This window comes from Mandrillus leucophaeus, unplaced genomic scaffold (assembly GCF_000951045.1).
Source record: "Mandrillus leucophaeus isolate KB7577 unplaced genomic scaffold, Mleu.le_1.0 Scaffold375, whole genome shotgun sequence".
Classification (NCBI taxonomy): Eukaryota; Metazoa; Chordata; class Mammalia; order Primates; family Cercopithecidae; genus Mandrillus; species Mandrillus leucophaeus.
In genome coordinates this window covers 2,511,794-2,539,303 of record NW_012103976.1, presented here as the reverse complement: position 1 = coordinate 2,539,303, position 27,510 = coordinate 2,511,794, and the positions used below count along the sequence as shown (strand labels likewise).

At 41.5% G+C, this 27,510-nt stretch overlaps 1 protein-coding gene across 1 annotated transcript in view; it reads left to right on the top strand.

Moving 5' to 3' along the window:
- LOC105546938 (von Willebrand factor A domain-containing protein 8) overlaps window positions 1–18,118 on the top strand; it is a gene marked incomplete at its 5' end in the record, with an annotated part of 160,509 nt that extends 142,391 nt beyond the window's left edge. Inside the window, 4 exons of the mRNA XM_011990268.1 lie at window positions 435–593; window positions 11,380–11,478; window positions 14,249–14,487; window positions 16,634–18,118. Of these exons, the coding sequence (XP_011845658.1) occupies window positions 435–593; window positions 11,380–11,478; window positions 14,249–14,487; window positions 16,634–16,742 (606 nt within the window). The remainder of the gene's footprint in view (window positions 1–434; window positions 594–11,379; window positions 11,479–14,248; window positions 14,488–16,633) is intronic.
- Window positions 18,119–27,510: the final 9,392 nt, after the last annotated feature.

The window sequence follows — 27,510 nt, the reverse complement described above, 5'->3', positions numbered from 1 at the left end:
CACTACCCGACACGTACAAGTAAAATTGATATGGGCTTCCCTCCAAAATAACACAAACTCTTGCTAGAGTTACTGACTCTGAGGCATGAAGTGAAAATGACATGTCATTCCAGATTATTAAGTCACCATATTATTTTTAAGGCATCAACCTAAATAAGTCAACTTTACTAGAGTGAGCTTTGAAAAGACTATATTCCAAAGGAGAATATTTTCCATGTGGCCCCAACCATTAGCACAAGTCTGAAATTCTGTTTACTGCAATACAACCCATAGATGCCTTGCTACCTGCTAGGACAGCCTTGTGCAGGGCTGAGCCTATGGCTGGTCTGCCCATCTTGGGGCTGACACGCTGGGGCTTCTATGAGATCCCCAAGACAGCCACCAGGGGAAGTTTGCCAGTTCACAAATGGCTTTTCTGTTATTCCTTCCCTCAGCTTGGCAGCCCACAACAGAAACCCAAGCGTCTGCGCCTGGTGGTGGATGTGTCTGGTAGCATGTACCGTTTCAACAGAATGGATGGCCGGCTCGAGCGCACGATGGAGGCTGTGTGTATGGTCATGGAAGCCTTCGAGAACTATGAGGAGAAGTTCAAGGTAATGACATGAACTAAGAATAATGAGAGGCGTCATTGACCACGATGATGGATAGGTAGATTCAAACTCCATCCAGAGTGAATGAAAATCTTCATCCTCTCACCAGCTCTTTCATCAGTGCAGAGAAAGTGAAGCTTTTGTTTTATCTGAAGGAGTAATTGTAAAATAATGCCATAATTTAAAAGACTGATTACTGCAGAAGAAATGCTGCAGCCATGATGTTAGAAAAAAAATGAGCTGCTTAGAAGCAAAAGTCTGTTCCCAGACTCCTCAGAGTCTCCTGTCCTTACCCTAATTCCCCATACCCACCCCCTCTTGTCCCATCACTAGCCAAGCAGCCTTCCAAAGTTCGAGTCCACCCTGAAAGCTTCACTATCACGTTCCATTTCCATGTGGGCAAGGGTTATACAGTCACTGGTGTCTCCCCAGCTAACAATGACGATGATTATCCCAGGAGAAAAGCAGCCTTCCTTTTCAACTGTTTCCATTTTGGTATTCTTAGTTTGTGCTACACCCTCCATTTCAGAAGTCTGAGGGTGGAGAAGGGATCTGCGGTGCTGCCGTGTTACTGCTTGATATGAGCCTATTAATCCTCTCTTAGTCAGCCGCAGAGAGCACCTGCACTTCTGGCCCTTACCAGAGCAAACAACCTTGAATTCAGTCACCTGCCATGGAATTATTATCAAAAGTTCAATCAGGAGAAATGCTGTATGTGCAGACGTGCATGAAGGACACATAGTCCATAGACAGACTGGATTTCATTACAGATCAAACATGTCCTTCAGAAACGGGGGATCTTAGATTGCTATTAGGCTTGACATCACACATGCACCTCAGGATTGCTTCCCTGAGTTGTGTCTCTGTGTTATGAGGTACGCAACAAGAAACAGATTGATGAAACCCATCGCTTCATTTCCTTTAGGCCTATTATTAAGGATACTGCCCCCCTGAATTTCCCAGGGCCCCTTGTGTGAAGCTTTACATGAGGAATTCCTTTTAGAATTAAGTGGAAGAAGGGCAGCTTCAGCTAATGAATGCTGTGGGTTGCCGGACTCTGTCCAAGTACAGGACACGAATACAAATAAGACATGGACCTTCACCGTGGGGAGCAGCTTTGTTTCCCTTGAAGAACTGAAATGTGTCTCCCCTTGTGATTAGTGAAAGCCATGGAGCCGCTTAAGATTCCCTCTTGGTTTTAGTTGCCAGGAAGCTCAGAGCCAAAATCAAAGACCAGCTATGACAACTTCGTTATGTCTCAAGGCTTGCAGACCGGTGTTCAACTTTTTCCTTTTCTTCACCCTTGCTTCCTTCAGATATAAGTTTTCCTTGATTTTTTTTATGCTTTATGTGTTTATAGAAAATGTTTATTTTAAAATATTTTAGGTCCTTTCTAGTATGAGATAGATTATAGCTCTTAAATCACTTGGACCACTGATGACTAAAGAATAGTTAGACATCTATTGTATCAGCATAAATACCCATATCATACCTAATGTTTCAAAACCTTTGAGTGTTGCCAATATTTGGATCAGTCCATTTTCCTGTTTTATGGATCTTGAATTTCAGTGTTCCTCAGCTCTCTTTGAGCTATAGGGAGGTTTTGTTTTGTTTTGTTTTGTTTCTAGATAGTATCTCACTCTGTCATCCAGGCTGGAGTGCAATGGCGCGATCTCGGCTCACTGCAACCCCTGCCTCCCGGGTTCAAGCGATTCTTCTGCTTCAGCCTCCTGAGTAGCTGGGATTACAGGTGCCCACCACCGTGCCCACCACCATGTCCGGCTAATTTTTGTATTTTTAGTAGAGACAGAGCTTCACCATGTTGGTCAGGCTGATCTCAAACTCCTGACCTCTTGATCTGCCCATCTCAGCCTCCCAAAGTGCTGGGATTACAGGTGGGAGCCACCGCGCCTGGCCCTACAGGGAGGTTTTAAACCAATGTAGACCATAGCAAATATACTACCATTAAAATTGGCAGATTCGGAGTTAGCTTGAATAAAATCTCCTGTTAGAAATAGGATGTCTACATTTTTGAGAGCAGAACTGCTCTGACATGTGAAACTACCTCTCCCAAGTTTTTAGAAAGAAAATTCATTAGGAATTAACTCACAAATTGGTTGACACAGCTCCCTCCCCAGGACTGGGTCAAGGATGAGACAGGGAAGAAGGTGGCAAGGCTGCTGGTGTTCAGGGAGCCGTTCCGACGCCTCCAGGGAGGTGGTATGACTGTCACACAGCAGGCTGAGTATTTCATTGCATCTCACGCAGCCGAGTGTATAGAAAGATCTCCATTTATTCAGTTCTCACTTATAAAAGTGTATAATATGGAAGAACTATTAATGAAACGAGATTTGTCACACACACAAAAGGAACAATGTCAAGGAAATGAGCATTTCACAAGATGTTGTTTCATTTTTTTTATTGCCAGTTACAAACCAAACTGTTGCCATATGACCAGCTGGATGTCAGTTAAATTCGGTGAAATTACAAACATGACCTGAGCACTTCCTAAGAGTAGAGCATTCTGCTGGGCAGCCCAGTGAGGGAGAGGATGAAAACTACTCACTCTGATAGAAGGTTCAGTGAGCAATGTGCGAGCAGAGCGTGCTTCTTCACACATGCCTCTGTGGGTATCATCCCTAAAACAGTGTTTTGCTAATACACTCTTCAGTTGCCACAATCGTGTAAAGAATTTCCTCAGTCTTTATCAGCACAACCACAGATATATTGAGAAGACAACCATAGTAACATCTGACTGAAAAATCCAAGTGAAATTGCAGCAAGACACCGAGATAAAATCAGTTTTTCAGGCCTTGAAGTCATTGTTTATGCCATTAAATTCTTAACAAGAAGCACATTAGTGGTTTTAGTTCCATCGCATTCATTACAGTTACATTAGAGCCTTATTTAAGACCATAGAAAGTCTTAAGAAACCAGTGTATTAAAATCTTTCCAACCAAAGGAAGAGACCTTAAAGCATCACAAAACAGGCTCTTTGAGCCTCTGTCAGAAAAACTGATACCTGGGTGAGTGTCTGGAGGGACAAGGTGGACCCAGCAAGGCATGTGAGTCCTGTTCCTGCAAACTCCTGGTCGTGTCCACAGACTTTAGAACGGGGATCACCTCGGAAGCCATGTACTCCACCGTCCTCTTTCCACAGACAGGTGGATTTTCCCTGCAGTCAGAAGGCTAGCAGGAGATGGTAGCATAGAGCCCAGGACTCTTATTTGTTCTCCCTTTTTTTGTTTGGTTTCATTTTTAAACTTTCTCCTTTATTTCCCAACTTTTTAACTTGAAAAATTTTAAACCTACGAAAAGGTTGAAAGAAAAGTAAAACCCCCGTGCCCTCAGTTAGGTTCATTAATTGTTACCATGTTGCCTCACTTGCTGTGTTTCTCTCCAAATATTTATAGTACTCTCTCTACCCCCTCCCCCAAATCATTTGAAAGTAAATTATAAGCCGCTTAATACTTTACCTCTAAATACTTCATTATGTCTCGTAAGAGTAAGGACTTTCTCTAATACAACTTCAACACCATTATCATGCCTAAGAAAATTATCAGTAATCCCATACTGTCTTATAAAATCCAACTCAAATTCAATTTTATCGTTTGTCCCAAAAGTATCTTTTATAATTGTCCCCTCTCCCTGCTGTCCTCCTAGGAGCCAAAGTTCACACCTTACTTTGCCTCTTTTAGTCTAGAACAGCCCCCTCCCCTACCACAGCATTTTTTTGCTTTTCATAACAGTCACTCTCATGACCCTCTCATGAGGGTCCAGGCCAGTTATCTTATAGTTTTTTTTTTTTTTTTTTTTTTTTTTTGAGACAGAGACTTTCTCTGTGGCCCAGGCCAATGTGCAGGGCAGGAAGGAGATAGGATGGAGCTCCTTACGTTCTGTAAGAGTTATTTCTATTTATAATTACAGTCGTCCCTTGGTATCTATGAGGGATTGGATCCAGGATCCCTCTCAGATACTAAAACCTGTGGATGCTGAAATCTTCCAGTTGGCCTTCCTCTCCATGGGCTCCACATCTGCGTATACAAAGGACTGACTATAAATGTTTGGGGGTATATAGGTGATTGGTGCACACAGCACAAAGTTTAAGAGGTATAAAAGGAGGAAGAGTGAAGAGTAAGCCACTGCCTGCCCCCTCTCAGCTCCCAGCTCCTCTCTCCAGTACAAGCACTATTAGTGGAATTATCAGTCTCTTCTCGGAGATATTTGATGCACATACATTCAGTGCCTGTGTACTATGCATTCTGTTCTGTATCCTTATGTTATATGATCATATTCAACTGAATACTTTCATTTTCTCATTTGTGAAAGGCATAAAGGGAATAGGAATAACTAACAAAAGAATTTAGTGTACTCAGAAAATAGAAAATTATGCATGAACAGAAGACAGTTTGAGGAGCTCCTAGAGAAAAATGTATATTCCATAGCCCAGAATGGCATCACACATGGGGTCATTAGGAATTCAGCAGTGTGATCTGAGACTCCCCAGCCCCAGTTCCAGACAGTTCTTAATGTTGTCTTCCTGCAGTTTTCCCTCCGTTGTAAAGGTGTCTAGTCTGTATTTGCTTTGAAACCTTCAGAAGCCGCTGGCCTGGTCTGTGATCCGGGCTCTCCCCATCTCACTTGGCGTCTGCTTTGTGTTTTGCTTGGCTTGAGTGCAGCTCCTGAGCCGTGGGTCATTACAGTCTAGGTCCCGGAGGCTCATCTGGAGTCAGCCTCCATTTTTTATTCCACATTATCATGACCTGTGCCAAACCACAGGGACCCTAGAGCAAGAATTACTGAGAAGGAAAGGTAATTCAGTGGCAAGACACATCTCTAAGCCATTTGGAGTGTTTAACATTTCTCATAATTGCTCTACCAACTGAATTCAGCTGTTTCCGGGAATAGCCTTCACAGTAGGTCACTGAAAACTAGCACTTCATTTGCTTGTAATCAGCATAAGCTCCTCTACTCTTGTAGTCAGCCTCATTCTTGGTGTTCACGCGGTGCTTCCAATTAAAGTGAGAAGTAGAATCGTACTGTTTGTGTGAACTGTTGTCTTTTCATCAAGAAGCATTTTTTTCCCTTAACCTTCATTCCGATTTGTTTCTCATGCTTTCTCCAAGCCCCTGGGAATGTTTTCACTGTAATCTTGAAATAGACCTCCTTTTCAAAGGCTCTTAATGGCTTAATTTTTTTTTTCAAAGTACTCAATAATAACTATTTCTCCGCTAAGCACTCAAATAGTGGGTCCAGAAAAGAGATTTATTTCATTGTTCAGAAGTTGCCCTTTGGAAAAAAAAAAGAAACTCAAACTTATTGTTTCTGTGAAGGCATATTAAACCATATTGTAGGGCAGTGGTTTTCTAACAGTGTAACAAGAACCTTTGAAGGATTGGGGGTGGACGGGGGCAGTGAGTAGGCAGCACTTTTTGCCCCATCGCCCTCCATCCCCAGTTCAACTACAGCAATTTCACATGTATAGGTAGTGCATGATGTTTCCTCAGCTGGGCTTTGGTGCAGTATTTCATTTGAAGGAAGGGTTCCACTGCTAGCAAACTTTTAAAGGAAAGGAAGAATTAGCCATTGTGTTAGGGATTATTACTGGATTATTTTTCACAGGCTCTGAGGGCTTTCTTTCTGGAAAAGGTGCCACTGACCCTCAGATTTAGATAACTCATTCCTCCCTTGATGGAAGAAAACAAGGCATTAGTTCCTAAAACTAAGAAAAGCAAGCTTTTTCATCACAATTCTTAAACATCCATTAAGTTTATATAGAATTTGGGAGGGTAGGAATGGCCTTGGAAATTATTTTCAGCAACCTTTTTTTTTTTACAGAAGAGAAAACAAAGATTCAAAGAGGTTCAATGCTTTGCCCTAGGTCACACAGTTACAGTGCAAAGCCAGCACTTCTGACTTCCACTTCGGGGCTCTTAGTTGATGTTTCATCCCTGTTTCTTATAGCCATTTAATTTCTGCTCAATTTTGTTTTTTTAAACTGTAATTCAGGAGCAAGTGTATCATTTATGTAAGGTACTCTGTCTTCTCCTACCCTTGGCACCCATCCAAGGGAGGTATAATAGACAAACTTTTCTCAAAGATACCTTGGTCAGAAAGGTTGAGTTAACTCCCAGGAGGAAATGGAAACATATGACTTACAAATCAGCAGCTGCCAGGGAAATTTCTTCTATCAAGAACTTAATTCAGCATCTGTAATTAACCTCTTTCCAGTACCTCAGGAGTGTTTCACAGGTTTAGAAATGGAGACCAGTCATCCTATCAGTTGAGGCTGTGAATAAATTCTTATTGCTACATGGAGATTGGACCAAAGGAGATTGTACATACTTTTCTGAGTCCATTCAAACAAGAATTCAGAATAGATTCAATTGTGCATGTAGAAATTGGCCAACCCAACCATTCAAAAACTTAAGTAGAGATGGGAGGGGAGAGTAGCTGGGGAAGTAGTTATTTCTCTGTAGTAAAAACAGTGGGCCGGGCACAGTGGCTCATGCCTATAATCCCAGCACTTTGGGAAGCCAAGGCGGGTTTATTGCTTGAGCCCAGGAGTTCAAAACCAGCGTGTGCAATGTAGCAAGACACTGTCTCTACAAAAAAAAAAAAAAAATACAAAAATTAGCCAGGTGTGGCAGCGTATGCCTGTGGTCCCAGCTACTTGGGAGGCTGAAATTAGAGGATTGATTGAGCCCGGGAGGTTGAGGCTGCAGTGAGCTGTGATCGCACTAGTGCATTCCAGCCTGGGCAATGAGCAAGACCCTGTCTCCAAAGAAAACCAAAAAATGAAAACAAACAACCAAAATGGATTTAGTGTCAGAAAACCTAGGGTTTAACCAACACTAGATCTATGACCTTAAGAAAGTCTGTTAGTATCTCTGAGAATCAGTTTCTGCATTTGTGACATAAGGATAACACTTACCCCAAAGCTTGTAGAGAAAATAAAAATGAGATGAGATATATGCAAGCCCTTTGTAAACTGTAACAAACAATAAAGTCAGTAAGTGTATTGTCCTATCCTTTCAATGACCCTAGGAGGTGGTAAGACAGATATTACCCCATGTTGTCAGAGAGGTTAAGTGATTTACAAGCATACAGTGTTAGAGACTTTCTAAGCCATCATTGTTTACAAGGTAGAAACAAGGTTTAGAGAGGTTAAGTGATTTTCTCTAAGTCAAAAAGCTTGTTAACGTCAGAGCCAAGTCTAGAATCCTTGACCTTTCAAGACATTATTCTTTTCACGTTGACTTACATGATATGAAGAAAGGTTAGCCAGCTAATGCAATAGGTTATTAGCTAACTAACACTAGGGTTCTGCTGGCATTTCTCTTGACTTTAGTGGCACCATCTGAGAATAGTGTATTTATATTTCTAGAAGAACATGAGAATTTTACACCTAGTAGTTTCAAGAAATAGCCTTAGATGATTGTCTCGTTCCTACTTACAATGTGGCTGCATAATAAAGCATAGCCTCTCCTAAAGCCAGCAAATGGTTGTCTGTCCTATAGAAATTTACACATAAATCTTATTCATAAAATTGCTAGTAGCACTTTGTCCTAAGCATTCTAAACATTATAAATCATCATTCTTATTTGATAATAAACCACATCTTTGACCAAAATTTCAGCATTTGTTTTTATTTGTTATACTTTTCTCTACATGAACAACACTTCCAAAAGAAAATATAGCAAAGGGGCATTTAAACAGATTTCTAAAGCAAAAAAGTATTTAAATTTGTCCTCTGCAGTTGAGGCTTTTCTTTACTACTGTGGCTTAATATTTATGTTAAATGCTAAACATGAGACTGCACAGGGTTTTCAGGGATGCTCTGAAAAGTGGAGAAATCATGATCATAAAAATTTTGAACTCAGAAAAAATGCTGATGTAAATGTTAGGCGGTTTGGTAATGACAGTGAGGATCTTGTTTGTTGACTCCTGTGGCTCCTCCATGGAAGCAGGCTCAAGGCCCCATCAAGTTGGATTTCACGATCATCGCCGAAACCAGATCGGGTGAATGGCGGATTTAGGAGTTAGAGAATGGAAATGAATGAGAATATGCATCTTTTCCATTAACCCACACAATTTTCAGGATTAGGAAATCAGTGTTTGTAAACCATGTTGGAATCCTTGGATAGCAGATAATAGATAATTTTGATGGAGAAGTATTGCTGGTAATGGAAGCTTAATATAATCTGCAGTAACGCCAGGGAATGGTCCACATTTGGATGTACTTTAGATTCTTCCCAAGCATTTTATTGACTTTGGGCACAGAGTAATCCTCAAGCCCATCTGGAAGATGAGAAACCAGGGCCTGCAAACTAGTTTATAAGCTCCGTCCTGTCGCTTAGGTGTCTCCTCATGCCTTTGCGGTACTCACCAGGCACAGACAAAGGCTGGTCTTCCTGCAAGCAGCACTTTCCTTACCACAAATAAAGAAGAGACGAGAAAGAAAAAGGAAGGAGAAAAAAGAAGAAAGAAAGGGAAGAAGGAAGAAAAAGAAGCATACAACCCACCTTTCTTTGTCTCATTTGCCTAGAAAAGTATAGTACATTTTTTTCTCCTGGGCCTATATTTAAATGGTAGATAGATATATCAGTCACTCAATCAAATGATAGATGGATGGTTGCTAAAATATTTCTGAAGGTTTTAATCAGTTTGCATCTTGTTTTAATAAAGCCCAGCTAAACACTGTATTTGTTGACCGCTCTTTGACCAGTTATATTGACCCTGTGACAGACCATATGATCAAAGATTTCTATAGTCTCATTCACTGTCATCTAATTAGAAAGAACTCTAGCCATCAGTTAAAAGGGAGGGAAGAGTCAAACACATTCATAGCCCTCTTACCTCAGCCCAGTATAAGAAACCTAGTTTCTATGTCAGGGAACCGATCTTATTCCCTCATGTGTAAGATCCTGTTTAACAGATTACTTCACCAGCCCGTAATGAAAGCAACCTGCCTGGCACCTTCTCAGAACTTTCCACTCTTGACTACAAACAGTTCCTGCCATGACCATTGTCAAATCAGTCAGGGCCTCCCTGGAGCGTGCTTGCACGGAAGGATTATGCAAGGTCTCTCCACATCTGTGCCAATCCTACCACTGAACCCATGGATGACCTTAGTCAAGCCTATGCTGAAGCCAGAAATTTCCTGTCCGGAGCAATTTCTAACAACTGAGCTGCTTTTAGTTTCAGTTTTTATTTGGTACCTTTTCACTCTATTGATAGCAAACTATACTAAGAATGATTTTTTTTTTCTTATATGGAATGTGTTACATCATTAGAAATCATTTATTGTCAACCTTTTTAATGCATTGATAAATTTCCTTCACTATTCTTTTATATTTAAACCAGGCACAGAATAATCTCCCACCATCTCACCCCTACCGATGGCCCCACTCTGGGCCTCTTCTGACCATGGCCCTCACATGAGGCGAAGTGTCTATGGGGCCAAAGGGCCTTTAAAGCCTGTTTCTAGATCATGCTCCTGGTACCTGGGATCCGCAACTATCCTCATCAAATGACCCCAAGCCGACTTTCAGGTCCTGCGTGGGCCTCTTTCCTAAGTCCATCTTCCTAGGACAGACTGGCCAATTGTGTGAGCACCCCAAGGTCTGAGAGGTGGGCAAGGGGTAACTGTTGGTTATGATGGAGTGATGGAGTGTGGATGTGAGCACTGGGTGTCCACACACATGCATTTGAGGTACCTTCATGAGGTGGGACAGAGCCAGCCATGAAAAGAGAAGGGCATGGGCTATGGGCCAGGGGCCAGTACAGCCCATGTGACCGTGTTCTAGCACAGAACTTCCAGGAACCCAAGTATTTGAAATTTGGCCCTAGCTTTCCAGGTTATTATAACATATATTTTATCAAAGTAGGAGGACAGAACGTATTTTATTTAACAGTTGGTAGCTTGATGTGTAGCTTTTACATATTTAACATCATACATGGGCCTCCATTTATTCCATCCTGGGGATAACTGTTAGGTCTTCACCCCTAGCCACATCTCCCTCCCGGGCACAAGTTCACTGTATCTATAATGGGACTCATCTTCCCCAAGAAACCCTTCTTCTCACTTCCTATTTTTGCATAATAACAATTTCAACCAAATTTTTTGTTTCTTTCCATTTAAAACACAGCAGTTTCAGTGATGTTATGGATTGTTTTTGTCAGCTAGCATGGCCTAACCACCACTTATCCCATGATTGCTGAGGGGGGGGGAATGCATTCCAGCTTCAAACAGCTTATTTGTAGAAGAATGTAGCCCACATGCAAGGGGAAAGCTTCTTATTGCCCCAACTTAATTGCAAACTCTCTTACAGCATTTGTGCAATAAACATGCTAGGCACCTCTTAGATTCTAGAAATTCAAAGAGAAATAAGCTGTGGCCTCACCTTCAAATAACTCACCATTTTAAAAGGAGCATACATGAAAAGAAATAACTGCATTGCTCTACAACACCTAGAGTATGTGCAACTCAAAGTTGGAAGGAACTACCTCACCCCAGTTATAGTTTATCTCAGACCCCAGACTTTTTTCCAGACTCTGTGAAAGGCTTGCACCTGACTCCCCGCTCTAGCCTTTCTCAGTAGACAGGAGTTTCTCATGTACATAGTGAGACTAGGGAATTAAACACACATCTGTCTCACTGCATTTCTTTATGGCCATATGTTGAGCAACTTTGGACAATAACAGTTCAAAGAGTTGAACATTAAAGATCTAATGACTCTTCTTTTGTGGAGAAAAGTTTATAACTTTCTGGTTCTCTTGCATGTAGTATGACATCGTTGGACACTCTGGAGATGGCTACAACATTGGCCTGGTTCCAATTCACAAAATCCCCAAGGACAATAAGCAAAGACTAGAAATTCTGAAGGTAAATGTATTTTATTGCCTCTGTATTATGAAAGCTTCTATCAAATTAGGTAAAGACAAAAGATTCATTGAAGAAGCAGTAGATATACAGCAAAGAAAAAAACTGTTTCACAAACATTCAAACGTTGAACGGAGAAAACACCCATCATGCCTAAAATCCTTTTCTCCACCATATAAAATTTAAAATTTGTTCCTTACATATTTTTAGGGCACTTGGTATTAGATTGGGATTCTACAACCTAGGCTCCCTTGTATGTCCTATACGGCTCTTCTCAGCCCCTACATGTGCAGTAGAAGGAAAAGAATGACCCCTTTTTAAATTTGTTTGTTTATTTCAATCGTTTTTGGGGTACAGGTGGTTTTTGGTTATATGGATGAGTTCTTTAGTGGTGAATTTTGAGATAGTGTACCTGTCACCCGAGCAGTGTACTCTGTACCCCATATGTAGTCTTTTATCCCTCACCCCGCTGAGAACCTCCCCAACCTTAGTCCCCAGAGTCCATTATATCACTCTTATGTCTTTGTGTCCTCATAGCTTAGCTCCCACCTATAAGTGAGAACATACAGTATTTGGTTTTCCATTCCTGAGTTACTTCACTTAGAATAATGGCCTCCAGCTCCATCCAAATTGCTGCAAATGCCATTATTTTATTCAATTTTATGGCTGAGTAGTATTCCATGGTGTATATATACCACATTTTCTTTATCACTCATTGGTTGACAGACACTTAGGTTGGTTCCATATCATTGCAATTGCTAATTGTGCTGCTATAAACATGTGTGTGCCTGTGTCTTTTTCATATTAATATAATGACTTCTTTTCCTTTGGGTAGATACCCATTAATGGGATTGCTGGATTGAATGGTAGACCTGCTTTAGTTCTTTTAAGGCCTCTCCATACTGTTTTCCACAGTGGTTGTACTAATTTACATTCCCACCAGCAGTGTAAATGTTTCCTTTTCAGCAATCCACGCCAACATATATTAATTTTTGACCTTTTAATTTTGGCCATTCTTGCAGGTGTAAGATACCACCGTATCTCATTATGGTTTTAATTTGCATTTCCCTGATTATTAGTGATATTGAACATTTTTTCATGTTTGTTGTCTGTTTGCATACCTTCTTTTGAGAAATGACTCTTAACATCTTCTGCCGATTTTTTGATGGGATTGTTTGTTTTTTTCTTGCTGATTAGTTTGAGTTCCTCATAGATTCTGGATACTAGTATTTTGTCAGATACATAGTTTGTGAAGATTTTCTCCCACTGTGTAGGTTGTCTGTTTACTCTGCTGATTATTTCTTTTGCTGTGCGAAGGTTTTAGTTTAATTAGGTCCCATTTATTAATTTTTGTTTTGTTGCATTTGCTTTTGAGGTCTTAGTCATGAATTGTTTGCCTAAGCCAATGTCCAGAAGAGTTTTCCCAGTGTTATCTTCTAAAATTTTTATGGTTTCAGGTCTAAGATTTAAGTCTTTGATTTATCTTGAGTTGATTTTGTATAAGTTGATTTGTATGAGAGGTGGTTGTACTAATTTACATTCCCACCAGCAGTGTTTCATTCTTCTACATGTGGCTTGCCAGCTTTCCCAGCAACATTTATTGAATAGGGTGTCCTTTCCTCAATTTATGTTTTTGTATGCTTTGTCAAAGATCAATTGGCTGTATTTGGCTTTATTTCTGCATTCTCTATTCTGTCTCATTGGTCGTGCCTATTTTTATACCAGTACCATGCTGTTTTGGTAACTGTAGCCTTAGTATAATTTAAAGCCCTGTAATGTGATGCCTCCAGATTTGTTGCTTTTACTTAGTATTGCTTTGGCTATCTGGGCTCTTTTTTGGTTCCACATGAATTTTAGGATTGTTTTTTCTAGTTCTTTGAAAAATAATGATGGTTTTTTGACGGGAATTACATTGAACCTGTGGATTGCTTTGGGCCGTATGGTCATTTTCACAATATTGATTCTCCTCATCTATGAACATTGGATGTGTTTCCATTTGTTTGTGTCATCTGTGATTTCTTTCATCAGTGTTTTGTAGTTTTTCTTGTAGAGCTCTTTTACCTCCTTGGTTAAGTATATTCCTCGGGTTTTGTGTGTGTGCAACTATTGTAAAAGAGATTGAGTTCTTGATTCTCAGCTTGGTCATTGTTGGCATATAGCAGTGTTACTGATTCGTGTATATTGATTTTGTAGCCTGAGACTTTACTGAATTCATTTATCAGATTTTAGGGTTTTCTAGATATACAATCATATCATTGGTGAGCAGAATGACCGCTTTTAGAGTGCTCTCTGTCCCCAGTTTTTTGTATAATTGATTTCACACAATTAAGCCTGCAATAGAAAAATACATATCACGATTATAAGTAAATTTCCTCCGTCGTTATTGATATGAGTACAATGTTTTTAGTATTGTAACTTTGTTTATTGGAAACTCAGCTCATTCCTTATTTTCCTCCTGTGTCATCTGCATCCTCCAATGTGATACCAAGTTTAATATTTTCTTGTTTTCTCACTTTAAGTGGAAGCTTACATTTTAAAACTAAGTGCCCACTGTGATAGTTTTGGAATGATTCCTATATCTAATGAAATTCTATGCCGGATACAAATATCACTGTATACTGTTGTCACTCAAATATGCAAATTAAATAGAACTAACTTAGAACGTGGGTAATAATTGGTATGTATGCATGCTCATGGTCAATAGAAAAATAATCATCTTTGTTTAAAAAGAAGTTTCTCACCATGGCTTTTGTGCAACTTCTCTTACCTCCAGACAATGCATGCCCACTCTCAGTTCTGCATGAGTGGGGACCACACGTTAGAAGGGACAGAACATGCCATCAAGGAAATTGTCAAAGAAGAAGCTGATGAGTACTTTGTCATAGTCTTGAGTGATGCAAATCTGTCACGATATGGAATACATCCTGCTAAGTTTGCTCAAATCCTCACAAGTGACCCTCAAGTAAATGCTTTTGCCATTTTTATTGGTTCTTTAGGTGATCAAGCAACGAGGTAAGTGTCATCTGAGCATACAGAAAAGGGCAGGTACAGAGATACTGAATAGCTAACACATGCTGTTTTATAGGCTTAGCACCATGAGGGACAGTGAGGCAGATGGAGGAAAAACAGAAACTAGAGTTGCTAGCCTCGAGGGGTTTATAATCTAGTGGAGGGGATATGTTCTAGCTTTTGTTTGAATGAACAATAATAATTTTAAATTAATTATTTTTTAGTTTATATTTAAACCAATAATAAATCATTGACACATTGATTTTTCACTAATAAATGGGGTAGTATTTTATACATTTGGCATTTTATATCAAGGTCCTAAGCCCAGGCTAATCATTTTGTGTTCAAATCATATTAAAAATCATGAACATCTATTTTCCTAGCATCGAAGATAGTGTGTGTATATGAATGTCTATACATATATATACACACATATGTATTATATCCCCATAGAGACATCGCCTACATATATGCATGCCTGTGTATATATAGACACACTCACATATATCCCTTCCTACTGCTGGAGAGACAAGGCAGGTGAAACACTTGGCGACAACGTAAGATAATATACATATAGTTAGATACTACACTGAATATACTGAATATTCAATAGAGAATCTTATGATCAGACAATAAATACCAGTGGGTATGATCTGAAAGGAGGATCTGGAAACACTTTCATAACTTGAGCACACTAACATTTATCTTTTTGAATTACAAACAGAAAGAGCTCATGGTTTTTTTCTGTGTTTAAAATACCTGTAAGAAACACAAAACACCAGTGAAAGTAAATCTTAAAAAAAAAAAAAAATTCCTGCCTAAAGCACAAAGGGCCTACCTTTTTGTTATTCCACCCCTTTTACTTGTCATACTCTGTGATTGGAAATGTTTTAGTATCCAAAGTGCTAGCATCTTTTTCTCTTTCTATTCCCTTTGCCTTGCTGCAAGGCTGCAGAGTGAGGTTGAGAACAGACTTAATATCATGTCGTTACAGTCATTTGATGACATGACTTTGCTTTCTTCGTAGTTTTTACAAGTCAGCGCTTTGCATCTTTTAGAACCTCCACATCCTCAAACACAAACTATGCCTTTTCCACCCAGATTTTCCTCAGCATCAGCCCACTATTAGGCAGACAACAAGCTCAACAAATACTAGCTGAGATGAAATGGCTATTTTGTCTTTCTAGTGAACAGATCCTGTTTGAATACTTAAGAAAGCACAATAATACCCTTGTGGTTTCCTAGGGAAATGGTCCAACATCCACTGGCAAAAGATATGTAGCAGAATTAGCTGGCTTACCAGGCATGCCAAATATACGATACTGCAGGATGGTTGAATTTTATTAAATGTCATTCCAAAGCCAGACTTCCTGGCACAGTGAAAGGAGGCGTTCTTTTGAAGAGAACTGTGTCTTACAGTTTTGTTGCCTTCAAAATGGCCTTTTGTTCCAAATGATAAATTAGTATTTAAAAAATTATCGTAACTTCAATGACAAGTTATTTTTAAGGATAATTCAAATCAAAACCCATTATAAGTTTTTTAAAATTTACTTAAAAATGAGTTGGAAAACATTTCATAAGCCTGTATAACCTCAGTGTCATTGAAGCAATAATTGGACAATCCAGATCGCATTTCACATTGTGTGATGTGGACCAAAAAAAAAAGAGAGAGAGGCAAAGAAAGAGAGAAAGAACCACTCAGGGTTTGCCTCGGCAGCGTTTTTAGAGGCCTGTTTTCTAAGGAAGGAAAAGCATTAGCAATACAGTGTGAGGTCAGCATATTGACTAGACCCAGGAGGTGAGATGATCCCAGATGAATCCCTAGGGCTCTGTTCTACCAAGAGAATATGAAATACCAAGAAACGGCAGTAAAGAAAGGAAGAAAATTTTTTCTCTTCAAATTTGCCAGCTTTCTCACTGAAAAGACCTTCCTTTCAGTTCCCTGCTTTTGCTGTGTCTTTCCTTGTTGCTCTTCCAAGCCTTTCATTGCTTAATGACAATGAATTCAGTGGTAGGCAGAGAGCAAGATAGGAGAAAGTAAAAACTTCCTGTCCTAAGAAACCATTAGGAGGCTGTGGTTTGCCAGGGCAGGAGGTGGAAGGGAGCACCATTTACAGGGGTAACTTTCTTACCCTTTCCATCCTGGCAGGCTGCAGAGAACTTTACCAGCTGGTCGGTCTTTCGTTGCCATGGATACCAAGGACATCCCTCAGATTTTACAACAGATCTTCACCTCCACCATGTTGTCGAGTGTCTAAGAAGTGCTCTTCATCACCCTGATGACAGCAGGATTTGAAATAAGACAGGAATAAGGAGTATTCTGAAAAAGAGATACGGATGAAGTGAACCCATGCAGTGACTGGATGATTCCGGCATTCCTGGGTCTTCCTACACTTGTTCAGTAATGAGAATTCAGAAAAGCAGCCAGAGGGAGGCTTGAACATGGAAAGATGTTCCACTGATGAGTTCAGAAGCTCAAGCTAGTTGGCCCGCACTTTATCAAAGGTTGGGGTTAGAGGAAGGTGGTTTTGAGAACTATGTGTTTGGTCTATTTCCAAAAACCTGAGGGGGAAAAAATACTTTGTTTTTGCCTTAACACATCATCTGGTCACCTAAGATAAGAAAAGCAACCCCATCAAGCCGAGCCTTTGGTGTGACATTCTGACATAAGATGCAAAACCCACCAAAATGCTCCTATCCAATAATTATTTTTTATTTTCTCCCTGTTCTGCATTGACCAGAAAACAATGATTTTATAATATTTAACCCACCAAAAAGTCCCTCCAACAGCAATATTTTATGAAAGGTTGGCTGTTCTCAATAATTTCATTTTCTTGGCCAAAGTCAAAAGGAATCAAAAAATCCTTGGAGTGCTTGCCTTTCCATGTGACTTTTAAAAGGCTCTTAAATAATAAAGAGCAAATGTCCTCTTCTTCTTGCTGCTACAGTGGGAGGAGAAAGATGTCTTGCCTTAAAAGTTTACTGTTTCTTCTGTTCTTCTAGCGTCTCTCAAAAAATTCACAGTACTCCATTTTGAGGTGCAAACTGGTAATGCTCAAAATAATAAATGTTTATAAGAAAATTCTTTATTGAGAACATTCATACAAAAATTACCTAAAGCAAAGTAAAAAAAGTAAAATCAAGGTGGTATATTTGAAGTGAATGGTGATTGGAGATTTCTTTAGCTGTAACAAACAAACAAAAAGAAAGAAAACAACTTTTTTTAAAGCCTCATTCTTTTTTCTGTCAAAATGTACCTTATTCCCACACACTCTTGGACTGACCTTTGTTTTATCAATAGGCTCAATATCACTTTGTTTAAAATCAAATGCTTCAGCGGAAGTCATTCTCTCTTTAACCGTATAATGTCAAAACTCCTCTTCACCATTGATAGCAAAATCAGAAACTTTAGGGCACCAGTGAATTGAAAAAACTGGTCTTAAATTGGAAAAGCTAATCTTATTAATAATATTATCCTGTCCATCCATATATTTTGAAATTGTACAGGTCCATAATTTCATTTTAATTAACTATAGGAGAGAAGAGAAGATAATACCCATTTGTTCCATCACCCCCTCTCGCTGTCATTAACTATTAAATAAATAAAAGCTATCTGCTTTCCAGCGCAGTACTACCTGGTGAGTTTGCATGGTTTTCTTGTTGCTCTAGTCAGACGCCTGCCCCATATATTGAACCATTCAATGATGCGAACAATTTCAATCCAGTATGTTTCTTTAAAAATGTAATTGCATTCCAATAGTCATCACAACAGCAGCTGGCGTTTACTGATTATTTACTGTGAACCAGGTATATGCTAAGTGATTTCATACATTATTTCATTCATCCTCACAACAATGCATGTAACAGAGGTATTTTTGACCTTATTTTACAGATAAAGAAAGTGAGGCTCAGAGAACTTAGGTCACTTTCCCAAGATTCCTGTTACTAGACCTTTCACTAACTATTCGTGGTACCATTAACATCCTCATTTTACAAGTAAAGAAACTGAGGCTTAGAGAAGCTCAAGAAAATAGGCCACGCTCATAGCCAGGCAGGGGCAAAGCTGGGCCTCCAGCCTCCAGGCCCCTTAATGCATGTGCATCCCTCATAGTCCCACGCCTCTTGCTGCGTCTCACAAATGTACGTGTCACACTCCTGCTGCCTTTTTCTCTTCCTTCCAGTGTGGCTTCTCTTCTTGTACCCTGTCCACATTCACAGAGCTCTCTTCCTCTCACTTTCCTGAGAAAGTCTATCTGCCCATATTCGAGCACTCAGAGGTGTGGGGACCGAGGACGTGGGACACTGTCAGGGGAACACTTCTAACTGCTCCTTCCTTGCTAGGCACAGCAGCGATCTGAGGAAGTGCCCTTCCAAGTGGCAGCTTAACCCCAAGGAATGCCCCTTAGCTAGCGGGTCACTGCCCCTGAAAGCCTTTGGAAGTGGAATCCAAGGGAGATTAAAGGAACAGCCAACCTTTTAACAAATCCTCCCCATGCATAACTACCTGAGGAAGCAGAAGCCATTTTTTTTGACATGGAAAGAATGTTCTCAAGTAATTTAATTTACCTTTCTCAATCAGCCAGACATCCTCTGCAATTGTTATTTTTTAAAAAAGCACAGAACTCCTGGCTTTTCTGATTTCTGAAGGGGAAGGATGATGGGGAAGGGGAATTGAGACTGAGAAGATGAAGAGCTTATTTTCACTTCTTGCAATACCTAAGAAGTGTGTGCATTTATTATTAAATGTACTTAATTATAGACCACTCCAAGCTGTTCCCAGGCCCTTCTTAGGGCCAGGACATTATAATAAATGCATTGTGTGCCTCAGGGGGTTCCATTGAAAGGCATCTAACCCCTGTCTCCTTAGTAAGCACATGTAATGCTGAGAAGGTTCATTGTTCCCGTGAGCAGCCAGGAGGAATGAATGCTGTGAATAGCTGCAGTATATGATGCATATTCCCCCCAGAATCCTTTGTGTGCCCGACAAAATGACCTCATCACAGATGGAGAGGCTCAGCACAGCCGTAAGAAGTGGATCAGAGGGGGAGTACTTGAAGGGAACCCATCAGATGTTTGGAATGAACCACTTAATTCTTTATACTACACTCTTTCCTGTGAACTGTCAGAGGAGGAGAAATCCATCAATGCGGGCAAGATTTTCTCTAAACAAACTCTTGGGCTTTGAAAGCCGTTTGGAAGTGGTTTTCAGTAGACAGCATTGCCATTGTTTCTGAAAGACCAACCCTGGAGGCTTCCACCCTCCCTCCACCTGGCTCCTTCCTGTGCCTGTCAGATCAGGCACAATTAAATTTCTAAGTGAATAAAGCTGGGAGAAACAGACAAGGGGAGCAACAGGAATAGTGGCTTATTTGTTGCATTTCAATTTGCTTCCAATGATCACAATTATAAGAGATATTCCACAAATTCTAAGCCAGCCTTTCCTGCCTGGACAACTTGTTTCTGGAATTACATCTTAGGAATAATCAAATGTCGACTTATATTTAATATATTGTACATAGCTTTTTAATCTTATAAAGAAATAAAATGTCTACTTTTATCATTTTTTTTTACAACCAGTGACATAAATGGCTTTTAAAAATACTTAAGTCCAATTTCTGGTCAGGATTATATCATAAGGTTCTTTTTGCTTTTTTTCTTCTTTTTTTTTTTTTTTTTTTTTTTGAGATAGGACCTTGCTCTGTCACTCAGGCTGGAATGCAGTGGCACAATCATAGCTCACTGAAGCCTCAACCTCCTGGGGTCAAGAGATCTTCCTGCCTTAACCACCTGAGTAGGTGGAACTACTGGTGCGTGCCACCATGCCCAACTAATTTTTTTTTCTGGTAGGGACGGGGTTTCACCATGTTGCCGAGGCTGGTCTCAAACTCCTAGCCTCAAGCAATCCTCCCACCTTGGCCTCCCAAAGTGCTGGGATTACAAGTATGAGCCCCTGCACCCAGCCATGAAAACCTATTGCCTTTTCTTTACTTTTGTTCTAAGACTTGCTATGGCAAAGGTACTACAGGTAATGGAAAGGAATTCCAATGTTCCAGCTTATCATGGGAGTAATTGCAAACTCTAGGTAGAATTTGTCTGTGGAAAGGAAGTTCTAGACCTGCTCGGCTATTAAGTACCTGTGTAAACTTGGGCTAATCACTTCTGGGTCTCAATTGAATTAAACCTATGATTTAAAGGGGTTGGACATGAAAATCCACTGCTCCATTATCTCAAACAGGAAATTGACTTGGTTCCTCGTATAATTTACAAGAGCCACACACTTCAGTGCAACTTTTGTCTCCAAAACCCCACACATGCAAAAGATAATCTATCTCCCAGCATACTGAGGATTTTGGCACCTATATCAACTGCCTTAAAATAATGTTACTGACTGAATATGCATACTGAAAGTTATATAAACACCATTAAAACTGAACAAAGGAGGCTTTCCCTCATCGGTTGAACAGATTCTTTCTGTTTGATAGTTATTTACAAGATTTCTCCCTATTGTCTCATGCTTTGCACTTGGCTGCCTTAAGATAAAATTACATGTCTGCTGATGGGCACATTGAGAATCAAAAAGGATCAGGAATTGGAAAACTACTGTGTGCCAAGAGCTGACCTTTGTTCTGCAGCTGAACAATGAGTGTGTGTGTGTGTGAGAGAGAGTGTGTGTGTGTGTGTGTGTGTGAAATCCTGTAAACAAAATTTCCTCCAGAGGGTAAAAAATGCTTGCCAAGCAAACATCTCAAGTTGAGAATGACATGACAACTCTTTTTTGAGAGCTAAGCACTGCCTGGGGCTTTTGCCTTCAGAGACCACATCTGTTCTTGCATGGTGGTGCACGTTGGCTTTGGAATACCAAGGCTACATAATTTTAAAATCAAGTGGTACTTGTGGTATTTGGCCACTCAGAGCAAAGTATAACACTCTTTTAAAGTGGTTTGGATCCCAGGGGTGGGAAGAACGTCATGTTCTGCTGTAAGAAATCTCACCAAGGAGACATGTAAACTCGAAGGAATGTCAGCGACTTCTCAAGATTCCCCTCTTCCACAGGTGCCAGAGACTTGGAGTCTTCCCTCTTTTTCAAAGGCTTCAGTGGATGTACTTTGGGGCTGCTGGCTCCTTCCCTGAAGGAACAATCAGAGTGTGTGAATAAATTCACACTCCAAAGATAGTGGGTGTGATCACAGAGGCGTTTCAGAATATAGGAATGTATTAGCTGAAGCATTAGGTCATGGTTGCTGGGGTTTGACCTGGAAATGGAAGAGAACAATCTCTCTGAACATCCTAAAGCAAGTTTACTCCTTATGCAGGCCAGAATATGGCAAGAAAATAATGAACCTGTCAAGATTACTTTGTGTAATTGGTCTCATGACATCATGGCTGTACATGAAGGCTCCCTGATTGAAACTTGAAGAAAAATAAGTATATTTACTCAGAGAGGACATTAAAGTTGGATTTTTCAAGTGCAATGTATTTATATTAATAAATACTGCTGCTAATTTCATGAGACTGACCATTCCTTTATTCCAGCGCTAATTAAGTCTTTCATCATCGGGACTGCAGAAACAGAGCGAGTCTCGACAAAGCTAGTTGATCCATTTCGTTTTACAAAAGATGTTATGGCCCATATGAAATTCAGCCCTAAAAATGGCCTAGAAAGGAACACTTGCAGCCCCAACAGAAATCAAATAGCAAAGCTGGGGAAGCAGCCTGATTGACTTGGCCTTGGCCTTACCTCCTAGGGGTGCCTCCTACAGAGCCTGGGGCTGCTGGGGAGTCCAAGGGCCTCTGCAACAAGGCGGATGCTCAGATCTAGGGTGTCACACACAAAAAAAGAACAGATGACAGGGGCTACTGGGGAAGGCCAGGGTTTAGTTAATGGATTCATGGGTTGAATAATAAAATTGTCTATTTGGCAGTTGGCAAAGAGAGAATATTTAACTGAAAAGTTTCCTTCAGGGCTTCAGTGCTTGAGCAGCCATTTTCAAGGCTGATAGAATATGCATGTCTGTACATTGCAGGCTCAAGTACAAAGATTTGATATTAAATATGGAACGCCAGAACTGAAGAATCCCTTTTTGGATGACCTTTCGTGGCGACTGGAAGAAACGGGCATACTCTGCAGAGGTGGAAGATTGTAGCAGCTCCACAAAACCGCATGAAAGCAGATATTCAGTCACTTGGCTGGAATGCAGCTCCACACAGCTGGTCTGGCGCCGTGCCCCACAGCATCTGAAGTCTATCTGTACACTGGTGTTTCCCTGCAACAGGGGCTTCTCTTTTCAACTACAAGTATCCCTGAGAGGCTACCATCATGCACCCCTTGGTTTGAATTCTTTCATTCCCATGCTTTCCTCCTAACCCCCACTGGTAGGAAGGTCCTTAGACAGAGCGTCTCTGATGGGTTGAGGAGGTACAATTCGCTGGGGGCATTTGCAGCTTGGAGCATTACCCAAGCAGAGGACCCAGACCTGGGACACAACACAAGGGCAGGAGACATGGGCACCTCGGGTGACATTCTTGCCTGGGGCATATATTCTGCTGTCAGGCCTCCTGAGAGCACTCACTGAAGGCTGTGTTGGGTTTGAATGGCAGTGCCTTGGTGCTCCTTGGTCTTGTTTCTGCAGAGACACCCAGTTTTCCATTTGTGGTTTTGCCTGCATCTTATGGACGTGCTCTGCCTTTCTGACCTCTGGATTACGGAGGCAGGCGCAGCATGCACGTTAGGGAGGTAATTTCCTAGCTGTGATGAAAGGCCTCTGGCTCAGAGGAAAAGCAAGGCCTTTGAAATTGGACTTCTACTCCACAGCCTCTGGGCCATTATTTGATAATGTGAACAAATCAGATTTTTTTTTTTTTAATTTCTAATTCGGTTTGCCAAGAGAACTCTTGCCCTGTACTGTGGGCCTTTAGGAAAACAATGTATATGCCCAAGAGGCCACTACACTTCTCAGGAGCCACTTCTCTTTCCTTGCAGAAACAGGGCCTGGGTCATGCCCCTCTGTTCGGCACAAGACGTGAGGAAGTTCCTGTGGAAAGAGCGTTGGAATTCCTGAGCTCCAGCCAGGTAAGGACTTAAATGAGATCAGTGTGAGCCTGTCAAACTCAAAATCGAAATATATCCCTCCTGTTGAGTGTAGGTATCGAGTACATTTCAGTGGAGCCTCCCCTACTAAGAAGTTTTCTAAAGTGCCTGTGATTCAGCCTTTAGGAAGAAGCTGTTGTGTAACAGTTTTTAAAAATCCTAAAAGCACTAAAAAGATCAAGTGCCTCTGAAAAAGTGAACGTGGCCTTCTAAGAAACAAAAAATAAAAACAGCTCCTTTTTCTCTTTAAGATGGTTCTTTTCGGGTACAGTGGCTCATGCCTGTAATCCCAACAATTTGGGAGGCTGAGGCGTGAGGAACACTTGAGCCCAGGAGTTCAAGACCAGCCTAAGCAACACTGGGAGATCCCATCTCTACAAAAATATTTTAAAAATTAGCTGGGCACGCTGGCACATGCCTGTGGTCCCAGCTCCTCGGGAGGCTGAGGCGGGAAGATCACTTGAGCCTGGGAGGTTGAGGCTGCAGTAAGCCATGATCACACCACTGCACTCCAGCCTGGGTGACAGAATGATACCCCGTCTCAAACAAACAAAAAAAAAAGATGTTTCTCTTTTTTCCTCTTCTAAGGAGAACCAGTTTTGTGTTTTCTGATCCTTGCTTGACAAATTACCTCCCTCCCGATTTCATTACTCCCACCCACAAAGTGCTTATAAAAAAAGATTCATGACACAATTTCCCCCTTAAAACCATGTCAGGCCTTCCCCTTGATAATCTAATTTGTCCTGTCATTTGGACATCATTCAACTAGATTGTCCCACCTGGGTCTTCTGTAAATAGAGGTCACATGGCTGGCACCGTGAAAATATTCTGTATGTCAGACAAACCAAAGGATGAGCACAGAAGGAAGAGAGAAGTTGACGTTTGTGATAAGAAGACGCATCCTAGTTTGCGTAGTCAATTCCATCCCGCCAGGTCACGAATACCTGAGAAACCCGAACTCAAGTCTACTTGGTGCAGGCTTCAGAGACCGCAGGATCAGTGCGGAATCCTGGGTCTGCCTGGCCTGTGAGCCCCATGAGTTGGGGCAGGTTTTCTGGTCTCTCTGAGCATCAGGTTCCTCACCTCTAAGATGAGGATAAGAATCCCATCTCTTAGGGTTCATGTGAGGATTGAAATAAAATAATGAAAATGCCTCATAAACCGGAAGTGCTATCCGGCTCGAGAGGCGTTTAGAGTTTGATTTGGGGTTTTCGTTTGGGGTTTCGTTTCATCTGAAAGGTGTTTATTGGGACGGTCTCCCACGCATCTTGATTCAGGGAGCTTGTGGTGCTGCTCTGTCTGAGGAGCATCTTTCTCTAAGCCTCACTTGTCCTCCTGTCGAGTAGCAGATGACAAGCTGGGCAGTCAACAACGCGAAACTCCCAGACCATGCGGCCTTGGGGCATCCTGAGCATTTCACATCCATGACGTAGCAATCCTGGCTCTGCACCAGGCATTTCTCGTTTCCACTTCTCCTCTGGAGAGGATGAGGGAGGTCCTTTGTGAGAGGCATGTTCTCATGAGGAGGTGGTCACTTGCTCCAAAGGCAGGAGCATTTGGTTTTAAGCCCTCAGAGGGAAGTGGGCCCCTAAGAGATGAGGGTCTCTCTGACCAATTTTGTTTGGAAACCAGGTCATCCTGGTCAAACACCTCAGAGCAGATGCAAAGCCCACAGCAGCCTCTTTGGATGAATGAAGCAGCAACCAAATGAAAGAAAACCCCCAGGTAAAGCAGTGGGGCGCAGCGGCAGATCATGGAGGCCACTCTTCTCCTGGGACTCTGTTCTGCCAGGACCATGCACAGCCTGTACTTGCTGCCTGATTTGCACACATGGTTGTGATCTTGATTTGTTTCCTGGTGAAAACTGTTTCTCAGACTCTGCCATGGCCTGTGTCTGGATGAGGCGAAACGGCCTTTCTTAGGAGTGGCTCTGAGTAGTTTGCTCTGCAACAGGTTTCTCTTGAGGAGGCTGTTAGCACTGAAACTGCCTTAAAGATAAAGAGTCCCTCTGGGATGTTTTCCTGGCCTGTACCCTCTCCCCAAACCCAGGGAGAACCCTGACTCAGCTAGGCACTCAGCTCCCAAAAGAACTGGTCCCTTTAGTCCGTTCCTTCTGGGGGGAGTCTTAGAGGCTAAGCCTAGGGGGCCATGTTATGGCAATATACAATGAGAATAATTAAAAATATTATTATTATTACATAAAATAATAGCAATAGCTAACTCTTATCTAGCACTTCCCATGCACCAGGCACTTCCTAAACACTTTACATGGATAAACTCATTATATCCTCACGACTCCTTTGGACAGGGACTGTTCTTATTCCCATTGTATTTGGAAAGCAAAGAAAACCAGTCTACCCAAAAAGAAAAAAGAAAAAGCCAACTTGCTGACTGAAGGAGAGAGAAGTAAACATGGCACCCTGGAACTCTAAGAATGTGGCTGTGGGTCCTAACTTTCCAATGTCTGGTCGCGGTTCCTTTGGGGGCTTGGATGGACCCCCTTCCTAGATAAAGACCCATAAGATGCCTTGGTGTCCTCCCAGCACCTCCTTTTCACTTCAACTAGCTTGGGAACCATGGCAGAGTCATTTACTGCTCAAACATCTCCCACATTTCTCTGGGGCCTTGCAATTAGGTCAGGGCGGTGAGACTGGTTCTGGCCACTGGGCTGTGAGCAGAAGTGATGTGTCAATAATGGGCTAAAGCCTTTAAGAGCCAGTAGGCAACCCTCCAGCTCTCTTTCACAGAATCGGAGTGACTGAGAAAACCATGTGTTTTAGATGGTGTAGCTCTATCTAAGATAGCAAAGCTTCAGTGAACCTGGGATCCTAGGTGTTATGGACTGAATATTTATGTTCCCCCAAAATTCCTGTATTAAATCCTAAAGGCTGCTGTGACAGTATTAGGAGGTGGGGACTTTGGTGGGTGATTAAATCATGAGGTGAAGGCCTCATTAACAGGACTGGTGCATTTATAAGAAGAGACACAAGAGCTCCGTCCCACTCTCCACCATGTGAGGATATAATGGGAAGATCGCTGTCTGTAAACCAAGAAGCCAGCTCCTACCAGACACTGCACCTGCTGGTACCTTGATCTCGGACTTCCCAGTCTCTGGAACTGTGAGACATAAATGCTTGTGGTTTAATCCACCCAGTCACCCACAGTAATTTGTTATAGCAGCCCAAGCTGACTAAGACACCGGGTGATGGTATGGAGCAGAGACCCCCACCAATTTGCACAACAGCCTAACAAATATAGGAGGTTAGTTAGGTTTGTTGTTTTTCTCATAACCTAATACTCCTAGATTGAAACAAAGACCAAGAAATCCAAGTAAAATTTGGGTTGGAGGAAACAGTTCCTCGCTGCTGGACAGCTATTTAATTAATTGGGTCACCACCATGCAAGGCACTCAGAAAATGAGAGAAGACATTGAAGACTCTTCCCTCTAGGTGCTTTCAATCAGCTGGGGAAACAGAACGCATCACCCTAAGAGTGTGGTGAAATAACAGCGTTTGATACCAGCTTCTGTGGTCCTGAGGCAGTAAGAATGGCGCTAGGTGCTCAGAACACTGTCTCATCGTTCTTTCCATATCTGCTTTCCCTGTTGTGGGAGGAGCAAGAGCAGGGATCAAGTCTTGTTTGTCTTTGGCCTGGCCCCGAAAAAGTGGTTAATAAATTTTTGCTGAACAAATAACTGTGGGATGGGGAGGCACCATGGGCCTGGGAGGCAGAATGAGTTCTGGCTCTGAAAAGCTGGCAAGACCCACATGAGCCAAGAGGAGCCAAGGAGCCCCAAGAGAAAGGGAGAGTAAGTGTAGTCCGAGCAAAAGCCTGGATTTGGAATGTCCCAGGGGTAGCTGAGCTGGCAGGCCTCAGAGGACTCTTCTCCTCCTCCTTAGCTGTGTTCAGCCAAGTAGCTCTAGGCAAGGCCAGGCCCT